General features: G+C 41.3%; 1 protein-coding gene across 1 annotated transcript in view; it reads right to left on the reverse strand.

The window, feature by feature from the left end:
- ELP1 (elongator acetyltransferase complex subunit 1) overlaps window positions 1-11,829 on the reverse strand; it is a 58,539-nt gene extending 46,710 nt beyond the window's left edge. The window contains exons 1-8 of the mRNA XM_075282808.1: window positions 11,785-11,829; window positions 9,464-9,599; window positions 9,101-9,270; window positions 8,318-8,470; window positions 4,236-4,317; window positions 2,138-2,218; window positions 1,957-2,042; window positions 652-751 (exon numbers count right to left, since the gene is read on the reverse strand). Of these exons, the coding sequence (XP_075138909.1) occupies window positions 652-751; window positions 1,957-2,042; window positions 2,138-2,218; window positions 4,236-4,317; window positions 8,318-8,470; window positions 9,101-9,250 (652 nt within the window). The 5' untranslated portion in view covers window positions 9,251-9,270; window positions 9,464-9,599; window positions 11,785-11,829. The remainder of the gene's footprint in view (window positions 1-651; window positions 752-1,956; window positions 2,043-2,137; window positions 2,219-4,235; window positions 4,318-8,317; window positions 8,471-9,100; window positions 9,271-9,463; window positions 9,600-11,784) is intronic.

Here is an 11,829-nt window from a genome sequence, read left to right on the forward strand (position 1 = left end):
TCACAGTGCAGGATGAGTCATCTCCGGACACTGGCAGGCAGGGCTGCCGCAGCCCCAGCCTGCCAGTTTCCAGAGATAACTCTCAGCCTGCGCTGTGAAGAAGCAGACAGCGGAGATCCCTGGGAAGCCACAGAACGCTGCTGTCTCCTGCTGTCACGATCCACCTGGCCCGCCCACAAGCCCGGCCCCGCCCACAGACACACCCGCCCCGTCCACAAGCCCACCCGGTCCTGCCCATAGGCCCACCCACAGGCCCGCCCCTGTCCCGCCCTAGTAGATCTTTTGCCTTGGTCAGCTAATAAAGTAGCTCACACGCTGAAAAAGTGTAAGCACCCCTGCTCTAGGGAGTTCTCCAGAGTTCTTACATAATACATTTAAGTACAAAATGTAAAAATAAAGCATCTGACACAGGACAGTCATAATAAAACGTATGCAAAGTGACAGGCACAGGGCAGCAGGAACAGTGTGGTCAAAGCACGATAGGAGGACTCCGATGTCTACCATAGGATCACAAGCCGCAGTAACGCAAGTGCAGTGAACAAAAACCATCTTATTCAAAGACACTAAGTTTTTATTTTCCGATGAGTTAGTAGTTTAGGTAGTAGTTTCATCCACAATGTCACAGCTGTGGGTTTGTTATAGTCATCTTACCTGTCTCTGGACATATGGAACTCACTGCAAAGAGCTGACCATCTCCTCTCCAGGTAACACGAGGTTTGTGGTCATCCCAGGGCATAGCAGGTTGTACACTCTAAAACAAAAGGACACTTCAATAAAAGGTGATGATGTGGCCATAATCCCCGAAATTTAGAGAATTTAGCGTCCATCTCTCCTGACCAGCAAGAAAAGGTCATATGGTGACAATGTTTTTTCTGCTTGTTCAGAAACTCTTAAATTATTAACACTGTATTTAAAGGTTAACTAAACTTTTGGATAACTTTTGGTTTTCAGGCAGTATTTGTGTCATTAATATATATTGTAATATGCTTTATCATCAGATTTGGTCTCCTTTCAGTTAAATCCTGCATCTATTTATTCTTTCCCTTGCTTCTGTATTAAGAGCTGTTCCTGCATCTCATTGAATATTAGTGTGAGGGAAGGGGAGGGTCACACATGCTATTAAGAGCGCAGTGCTATCTATTAAAGATGAGTGAGTACTATTCAAAACTCCCAATTCGAATAGCACGCACCCATAGGAATGAATGGACGCAGGGAGTTAAGCGGCCGGCCACCGGCAAAGTTTGCGTGCCGGCCGCTTCCATTCATTCCTATCGGTGCGTTCTATTTGAAACGGCTGTTTCGAATAGTACTCGCTCATCTCTAATATCTATATTATTTGCAGAGATATCACTGGTTGAAAACACAGTCGGGATTCTGACATTTACAGTTTATCATATATATTATGCAGCTGCATATAAATATCCTAATTCCGACTGTGTTTTCACCACTGATTCCTGCAAATAACATATACATAGTATATAGTAGCACTGCAACCTTAGAGTCATATGAAAGAAGAGAATCTCCTCTTTCATATGATGGTAAAAGTTTGTTTGTTTTAACTGTTTGAAGTGACCATCCCCTACCCTAATTTTCTCAGCATTTTACACAGCCCCCTTACTCAGTGTGAAGCATGAACAATTCTCATTAGAGAAGCAGGCGAAGAATAATGAAATGCAGAATTTCACATAAAGGAGATAAAATCTATTAATTTAAATCCTGTTAATAAAGTAAATTCCAAAATGTATTAATGACACAAATACTGCCAGAAAATGAAAAGTTGGTGGAAGTTTGTTACCATTTAAATCAGAAATTCTGACCCAGTGTCATTGGAGCAGTGTGGTATCTAATAAGAGTATGGACTGCATCCTGAAGTAAAAAATTTTTTTTTATAAAAATAGAAATGAGAATTTAAAAATTTTAGCTTTTTTTTGTCCCTCCTATATGAAGATACACTACCGTTACTCTCTGTCTGGCTGCCTGTTTTCCCTCAGATCCATGGAATTGAGTTTCTTTTTTGCCCCAACCAACGGTAATAAATTTTCCTTTAAAAAAAAAAATATATATATATATACAAGATAAATTCACAAAATGTTTTAATGTGGAGACCCAGATTTCACCTTACGTGATCAAAAGTTACCTTCTCCAAAATCTTCCTGATGGATTGGTATTTCATCAATTGGTTCAAAGTCTTTTGTCATCAATATGAGAGTATGCTGACCTAGAAAAAAAACAAAAACCATTGCTTGACTATTGCTATGACTCCAAATGCATTTATCATATACATCCTGAGTATAAAATGTAAAATTGGGAATGATTTTTAACATTTTATTGTGAGAACTGAACTGTTGACTTTATTCGCATAGTAAGATTTGGTAACATACTTTTTTTTTTTTTTTATTGTAGATTGAGCCCCATATAGGGATCACAACGTACATATTTTTCTATCAGTATGCCTTTGTAGAATGGGAGGAAATCCAGGCAAACACGGGGAGAACATACAAACTCCTTGCAGATGTTGATAAACAAATATGTGCATGCGTGTGTGTGTGTATGTATATATATATTATATATATATATATATATATATATATATATATATATATATATATATATATATATATTAGCTGGTACCCGCGACTTCGTCTGCGATGATTGTAGAAGTGGGTAAATACAGGCGCGGGTAAGGTTTTCGTACTGTGTATAAGGTATGGGATATGAAATGTAACTTTGTATCTTGTTTTTGCTGTAATTCTGAGAGCACATGAGACTTTTGTGTTGAAGGTAATTTGTATTTCAGCTGCTATACGGTGTTCTGAGAAACTGTACATAGTGTCTTTGGGACAGAGGTATTTCAAGTGAATATACTTCGATATACGACGTTGTATGATTTGTTATTTTCCGCCAGTACATGTAAGTTTTGGGCACAGGATACTCTTGAGCAAGCAACATAAAGTCTGGCCCTGTGCATGACAGTTTAGTAACTCCATGCGCCTCTTATTAATAGCAATTAACCCCATCATGTCCCTCACATTAACCCCTGTGTAAGAGTTACTGATAGAGATGAGCGAGTACTGTTCGGATCAGCCGATCCGAACAGCACGCTCGCATAGAAATGAATGGACGTAGCCGTCACGCGGGGGGTTAAGCGCGCCGGCTACATCCAAGCGGAAGTACCAGGTGCATCCATTCATTTCTATGGAGCATGCTGTTCGGATCGGCTGATCCGAACAGTACTCGCTCATCTCTAGTTACTGATATGTGAGAGACTTGGAGGTAATAATTAAGTATCTTCATTATTGAGGTCTTTTATTAGTACCTCCATATGTCTCACATATTAGTAATCTTTATATGGGGCACACAGGGGTTAATATGAGGGACATGATGGGGTTTATTCCTATTAATGTGAGGCACACAGGGGTTAATATGAGGGACATGATGGGGGTTATTCCTATTAATGTGAGGCACACAGGGGTTAATATGAGGGACATGATGGGGTTTATTCCTATTAATGTGAGGCACATGGAGTTACTAACACTAAACTAATAACCCCAAATGCCTGACATTAATGAGAATAGGAACTAATGGAAGGGAGCTGTGTGTTTCTTACTTTCAGTTTGCTAGCAGCTTCCTGTCCTCCTCGGGGAATGTTTGCAGGGTGCAGATGGCAGGAGCTATCAATATAGAAGGCAAGACTTGAGCGATTAAGCTCCACCCCCTAGGTTTCCTGCACCCCTCTCAAAGGGGAGTGTCCTTATGCCTCAGCTCTAGCAGAGCACTTCATTTAACTCTTGCAGGTTCTGTGCTGTTGGTGTGCCAGTGAAATATGGCAGGAGTGCCACTCTTGGCATGTGTGCCAGGGGTTGCAGACCTGTGCTGTAGAGGGTAATATGAATTTTGTGGCTTGCTATGGTCCAAAGTGTGTGAGATTGCAGAGATAGTGATGTGAGTTTGGGTTTTGTGGGGGTCCTGGGAAAAATGGATGTGCGCTATTGTGACGAAAAGTAGCCTATTGCGCAATCGAGTGTAGTGACTATGTTTGTGGAAAATTTCAGCCAAATCAGTGGAGCGGTTTTTGCGTGATTAACCGCCAAACATCCGAACATCCAAAGTCACAAACTCACAAACATTTCACATTATAATATTAATAGGATATATATATATATATATATATATATATATATATATATATATATATGTATGAAAGTAAAATATTACATATTAGATATAACATATACCTGTTATAAGGAGAACAAGTTCCTGATCAGGACTCCAACTCATAGTAACAATACCACTATCCACACTGCCAACACATTCAAGCTGTAAGGGGAAAAAAATATCAAAATAATCATATAACTTTGAAGAAAAAAAAAAAGAAAAAGTTACATATGACTAAATTAGAATACAAGTGTTTTAATTTACCGTATTTTCCGGACTATAAGGCGCACATAAAAACCTACGATTTCCTCAGAAATCGTAAGTGCGGCTTATAGTCCGGTGCGCCTTATATATGGATGGAAGCGGCGTCAAAGTCTGCGTGCCGCTTCCATACATACATAAAAGGCACCGTAAGGGTGCATTCACAGTACGGAACGCCGGCGTGTATCACAGCAGTACACGCCGGCGTTACAGCAGGGCTGCCGGACACTTCCTATTCATTTCTATGGGAGCCGGCATGCGAGCGCTCCCCATAGAAATGAATGGACAGACACTTCCCATTCATTTCTATGGGAGCAGGCATGCGAGCGCTCTATGAATGGAAAAAAGCAGTCCATTCATTTCTATGGGGAGCGCTCGTATGCCGGCTCCCATAGAAATGAATGGGAAGTGTCCGGCAGCCCTGCTGTCACGCTGCAACAGAACGTGAAACTTACCGAGCGGTGCAGGGCGGGCGGGCGGGCATTCAGGCCTCCTCTTCCTCCGATGTTCCGTCCTTCTCCGGCGCTCGCTGATAATGGCCGGGGCGCATGCGCAATATCATAATGCTTCTACTACTGCGCATGCGCCCAGGCCATTATCAGCGAGCGGCGGAGGAGGAGGACGGAACATCGGAGGAAGAGGAGGCCTGAATGCCCGCCCACCCTGCACCGCTCGGTAAGTTTCACAATATTACGGTTGGGCTCTATCAGCATGATTTTGCTGATAGAGCCCCTCCTCGCCTGCCGAGCGCTTCCAATAGAAGCGGCTGGCACGCGGGGGGTTAAGCGGCCGCTGGCAAAGTCTGCCTGCCGCCGCTTTCAAGAACATATAATGCGCACCGGACTGCGGCTTATAGTCCGGTGCGCCTTATATATGAACCGAGACGGACTATAAGGCGCTCATGGGCAATGCGGCTTATAGTCCAGTGCGCCTTATAGTCCGTAAAATACGGTAAACAGGATTTTTCACCACCTCCACAATACTTTAACAGGTCCACAGATTTCAGCACAATTGAATTTTTTTTTGCTCTAGCCTATGCCATTGCTGGGCAATTCGAGGTGTTATTAAAAAAAAAAAAAAAGCTGAACATTTTAAGGAAATTTGGAAAAAATTGCTATCTTCAAAATGTGAAATGCTCTGCTTTTCTGGCAGATAGGCATAGCACCCAAATAAATTAATAAATATCATCTACTATATCTCTGCTTTATATTGGCATAATCTTTTAATCGTCCCTTAAATTTATTTTGGATGTTAGAAGGCTTACAAGTGTAACTGCAATTTTTCAGAATTACAAGAAAATTTCCCAAATTAATGACAATATCAATACAATGGAAATTCTCCAAACGTGACCCCATTTTGGAAACTACAACCCTCATAAAATTCATCAATGGGTATAGTGAGCATTTTGACCCTACATCTGTTTCACAGATTTTATTAACATTGGGATGTGAAAATGATAGATTACTAAAAAAAAATCCCCCCACAGTTTGTTAAACAATTGCTCCAGAACACAGAAATACCCCATATGTGGCCATAATCTGCTGTATGGGAACATGGCGGGGCTCAGAATAGAAAGAGCGATATTTGGCTTTTGGAGTGTAGATTTCGCTGGAATAGTTTTATAGTGCCAGGCCACATTTGCATAGGTGCTAAAATACCATTATGATGGAAACCCCCAAAAGTGACCCCATTTTGGAAACTACACCCCTCACAGAACATATCAAGGGGCATAGTGAGCATTTTGAAGCCACAGCTGTTTCACAGATTTTATTAACATCAAGGTGTGAAAATGAAAAATTACTTTTTTTTTCCCAATAAGCAGTCAATTTATTCCCAAATTTCTCATTATCACAAGAAGATAAAGGAGAGAAAAACTCTGCAAAGTTCATTACACAATTTCTTTCGAATACAGGAATATCCCATATGTGCTGTATGGGAACGGGTGGGTCTCAAAATGGTAAGAGCGCTGCTTAGCTTTTGGAGCGCAGATTTGGCTGGAATAGTTTTCGGGTGCAGTGTCACATTTACGGAGCACCTTAAGTACCAGTACAATGAAAACTCCCCAAAAGTCTCCATTTTAGAATCAAAATCCCTCAAGGAATTTCTCAATAGAAATGATTTCACATAACAGGAAAACAAAGCAGCATTGCTAAAGCAATGTATTTAGGAAAACTCTTCAATTTACATAAGCTGCCAGTATAGAGAGGATCCTTGAGATGGGAATAACCCTTTAACTAAATATTATTAACTGTTTCTTGGTGGATAAAAAAAAAACAAACTCAAAGTTACCACATCTAGGGAGTGAAGAGAGCGCTCATGCTGGTGCTTGGGATCCAGGCAGAAGGACGGTAAGACAATGTTCTCGCTGATGGAAGGAAGAAACCACCTTAGGCAAAAAAGAAGGTGGGAGATGGAGAACAACCTTGTCCTTGTGGAGAACAAAAAAGGGAGGCCTCTGGGAAAGGAAAGCTAGTTCAGGGAAACTGCGGATGGAAGTAATTGTCGTCAGGAAGGCAACCTACCAGGACAGAAGAAGAAGAGAAATCTCATGCAAAGACTCAAATGGGGGAGCCTGAAGAACCTCAAGGACGAGATTAACATCCCACGGTTCCAAAGGAGGACGGTAGGCAGGAGCACAGTGTGCCAATGGTCTTCACCGGAGACCACAAGGTTTAAAAAACAAAGGAAAAGGAAGAAACCTGCCCCTTGAGGGAAGAAATGCCAAGCCCTTGGTCCAGAACAGACCAGAAAAGAGCTAGGATCCTGGGAAGAGAAAAGGAGAGAAGATGGAAGTCATTACTTTCACATCACTGTACGCAGGCCTTATAAGTGCAATGATAGATATCTTTGCAGACTAGGGTCTCTGGGCCTTGAGTGTGGTCTGGATATCAGTGGTGCTAAAGACCTCAGAACCTCAGCTTCAACAACCACACTATTAAACGCAGCTGAGTTAAGGTGGATCGGAGCCTCCTCCAGCAGGAGCATGAGATCTGCATACCAGATCTCATACTCCCGGATCAACTAGGATAGCTGTAACCCCCTCGGCCCTGAGCTTTTGAGAACCCGAGGGAGAAGAGGAAGAAGAAGAAACAGATACAGAAGGCGGAATTCCAACCAGGGTTTCACAACAGCATGGCTGGCAAATCGGATTTCTGGGGATGAGAGCAGCCAAAGAAGCTCTTGGTGAACAGAAGAGGCAGAAGAATCAGACAGTTGAGGCTGGACAGAGACTTGTCCCAGTGGGCCAGAATCACCAATTGCTCAAGACACGAGGGACGTCTAGTATGCTCGAGACCACCGTGCCCAGGATCCACATGCAAAACCGAAGAGAGAGCAGAGAGTTCCTCCGAAGTCTGTACACACTGGACCTTGGACTCTGGGAGAGGGATCTTGCCCGGGTGCAAGTTGGAGATGCCTCTGGAACGAAGCCCCTGTTCAGCCCCTTCAACTCCAGGATGGGGCAAAAAGAGCAGTCCTTCATGGGAACGGTGAACAAGTTGGAATAGAAACCCCGAAATGCTCTGAAGCGGATATGGGGAAAATGACGCTGTCCTGCCGCTATAGAGTAGAGATGGCATAAAGAAAGGCAGCCGCTCACTGTCACCTCTCCTTGTCAGTGATGCAAGATCATACCGCACACTAAAGGCTAAGAATAAAACATATCTCAGCAAAGCAAGTTAGAGGAAAAGATGAGGGAATGACATGTAAGTGACCAGGTGAGAGAAAAAGAAGCTAATATGAATTGCAATAGAAGATGTTAGAGACAACTTCTTCTTATCAAAGATACTGACAGCGGGAGAAGGATGCAGCATGATCTCCAGTTACAAGAGGAAGGATGCATTTAGTTACAGGACTTTATAGCTGGAGGTATAGTTTAAATACAGCAACAAAAGACAATTACCTGGCCAGTGTTCAGATTACACAGGATGACATCACCTGTGGCAGTAGCCATGCACACAGACTCCTGATCTGGAACATCTTGGATCCCAACAATCTGACCACTTCCATCTTCTGGTAGAAAATCCTCAGCTGTTAAAGAGACATCTGTAATAATCTGGGAAAATGCATAGGCTTATCAGTTAGAATGGTACTGCCCAAAAAAATGAATACTAAACAATGAAAAATAAACTCTTGTTGATAATCTGCTAAAAAAATCTTCCTGGAGTTTAATACTCACTGCCTAATTTTAAGATTGATCATCAATATCAAATTAGTTTGGTCGGATTCCAGACATACCAAACAATCAGCTGTTTAAAGCGACCACAAGGACTGCATCCTCTTCATTGAATGCCAAGCACAGCACCATACATTATATAGTTGCTGTGCTTAGTATTACAACTCCATCCCATTCACTTGAATAGAGGTGAACTGCAAACAGCCCATGTGACAGGTGAACACAGTACACCCGAGTACAGCAGCCTCTTCAAAAAGATGATCAGTGTGGTTGCACAGTGTTGGACCCCCACCGATCTGATCTTGATGACCTAAGTGGTAAATCCCTTTAATTTATATCGATGTACTTTATTACGTGCATTCAGCTTCTTGCCCAGACAAACATCAGAAGACACAATATATAAAATGTATTCTGCTGACAATTCGGCTGTTATATTATAAACAACTGCTTACATAGAAAATGGCAAAAGTTAGATTTTCTGTTAAAGAGAGTAATTGAGAACCCAATCACCTTCTCAGTAGTAGGATCCAACTCCACAAAGCCATAGCTTGATCCAATGAGAACTGTTCCAGTTTCTGTCCGTACAGTGATACATTGTGGAGTACCTATACCTTTTGATGATCCACAGTGCAAAGACTTCAGTAACTTCAGGTTTCGCATAATGAATGACTATAAAAGATCTGTAAGGAAAAAAAAAAGAAAGAAACTACTGATAAGAAAATGTTAACTTTTGGAATCTGGCTGATAGTGTATCGTGTAACATGCCATACACAAAAGACTACGGGATAAAATTTTACTTATCAATCTGGTTGCATTTAGAGTTAAAAGACCATATACATCTTTGAGCAATTACTTTCACTGAATCAGATGTACCTTTACAAACAAGAGATTTGCTTTTGGGGTCCAAAGAATATGGTCAGTGCATCTCCCGTATTTCTTGGGCTGCGCTCTGTTTGGAGGAACCAAGCTCACAGTAACAGGAGAGGTAAGTGATGAGCTGCAGGCAGAACTAGGGAGTCAGAAAAAGGTAGACTCAGACTGCGGTGTCAACATAAATGATTACCATATTTGTAATTATAGTATATGATTATTGATATTGTATATTTCATTGGATGCATAGTTTGTTGCACATTTATTTTCATAGGAATTAAATGACTAGCTTTCTTTGGGAATTTTACTGCGTCTGACTGACCAAGGCTGTAATTTATGAAGGAGTTTGAGTCGGTGAAGAGGCGGACATGTAGGAGCCTCTGTAGGACATCGGAGGTTTGGCCTACTGACTCTACACCCTGAAACTTTACAACAGAATGACCCTGTGCATCTTGCTTTGTAGTGTAATGCATACAAGCTGTAAAAGACAAACTACATTTTCTTTTTAACCCCGTAAGTCACATAGATTTTCAGTTTCGCTTTTTCCACTTTCCAAAGACCATAGCTTTTTTTTATTTTCCTGTTCACAGGATTATTTTTTTGCGGGACAAATTGTCTTTCATAGTGATACCAATCAATTCTCCATACAATGTACTGGGAAGCTGGTGAAAAAAGTCAGACTGGAGTGGAACTGGGAAAAAAAAAAAAGCAATTGCACAATTTTCTTAATGTTCACCATGTGGTAAAAATGGCACCATACCCATATTCTGTGGTTCAATACAATCACGGCGATACCAAGTTTATATAGCATTTGTTACATTTTAACACCTTTATAAAAACTTTGAAAATGTAAAAATTTCTCTCCATCGCTATGTTGTGACAGACATAACTTTTTATATTTCCATGCACAGTGCTGTGAAAAGCTTTTTTTTTAGCAGGACAAATTGTAGTTTTTATTAATAACATTTAGGGAAATGTATGATGTTTTGATCGCCTTAGAGATGAGTGAGTAGGATTCGATCGAAAACCTCCCCTGCATAGTTATTGGAGTACTCGGTCAAATACCACGTGGTAAACGCAGTAAAAATTTGATGCCCCTCCCATCTTCCCTGGCGCTTTTTTACACCAATAACTATGAAGGGGAGGTATTCAATCGAATACTACTCGCTCATCTCTAATCGCCATTTATTAAATTTTGTTGGGGGAAGAGAAACACTGAAAAAAATGGTAATTTGCATGTTTATATTTTTTTTCTCCCCAATATGCTATTCAGCATATGGGATAAATATTTGTATGTAGGCATTTTCAGACGTGGGGATGCCTAATGTTTATGTTCATTGTGTCTTGTTTATTTTTTGTTTTAATCTAGGGAATGACGGAGGATTTAAACTTTTATGGGGGGGGGTTAACTTTTACAGCTCTATTGCAGTATATTGTGTAATCCATTCATTTCAATTGCATGCCATAATAGACCTGGAAGCCTTCAATAGGCTCCTGGCTGTTATGCCAACCATGTGCTGCTGCTTTTTAGATGCCTCAGTCATCGCTGGTGAGGTATCTAAAGGGTTAAGAGTCCCCAGCCCTCTTGGACTGAAGTCCCAACATTGTGGAAACACAACTTTTTTTTGTTGCAGATTTTTCTCAGGTTTTTTTTTTGAGCCAAAGCCAGGAGTGTGGGAGTATTAGCACTTCCTATATATTTCCAATTTATTAATTTTTTTGTAGCAATTCACATAAAAGGATTTTCCTTTTATGAGGCTATAAAGGTGGCAAATGTGAATATTCATTACCATTTTTATTGTGTATCATCAAATGACCACAGCCGCCATGGGACACACCAGACAAAATGTCATGGACACTGCGGTCCCTGTCCCATCACTATATAAACAGGTGATGTAACGAAATGGCTCTAAAGTGATAACGTGACAAATATTTTACAGCTATATATCCAGTTACATCTGCAGAACGCCACACAGGGGTCAGGAATAAAGTTAAAGGGGGTCTCCAATAACGCAAATATCTATATAGTGAGAGAAATTGGACCATGCAAAGTCCTAGTACCAGCTTCTAATATATTACATATATACCTCACCAAGACCTCTGCTTGCAGTCACTGAATGTGGTCTCGACAATCGTGACGAGCTGATACAAAAAGCAAACTGGAAAATGTCACCATGAATAGACTTTATTCTCATAAAGTGGAACATCCCTCTAAAGCCCATGGAGGTGTACACATGCAAGCACTGCCCCCTCCCCGCAGCTGTACAACACGGCTTGGGGTCGGCTATGTTCTCGCTCCTATATAATAACATGCTGCACTTTACCTATCCACGTTTCCTGCTTATCCACACCGTGACAGTAGCCCTCGG

The sequence above is a fragment of the Leptodactylus fuscus genome, chromosome 1 (assembly GCF_031893055.1).
Source record: "Leptodactylus fuscus isolate aLepFus1 chromosome 1, aLepFus1.hap2, whole genome shotgun sequence".
In the NCBI taxonomy this organism is placed as follows: domain Eukaryota; kingdom Metazoa; phylum Chordata; class Amphibia; order Anura; family Leptodactylidae; genus Leptodactylus; species Leptodactylus fuscus.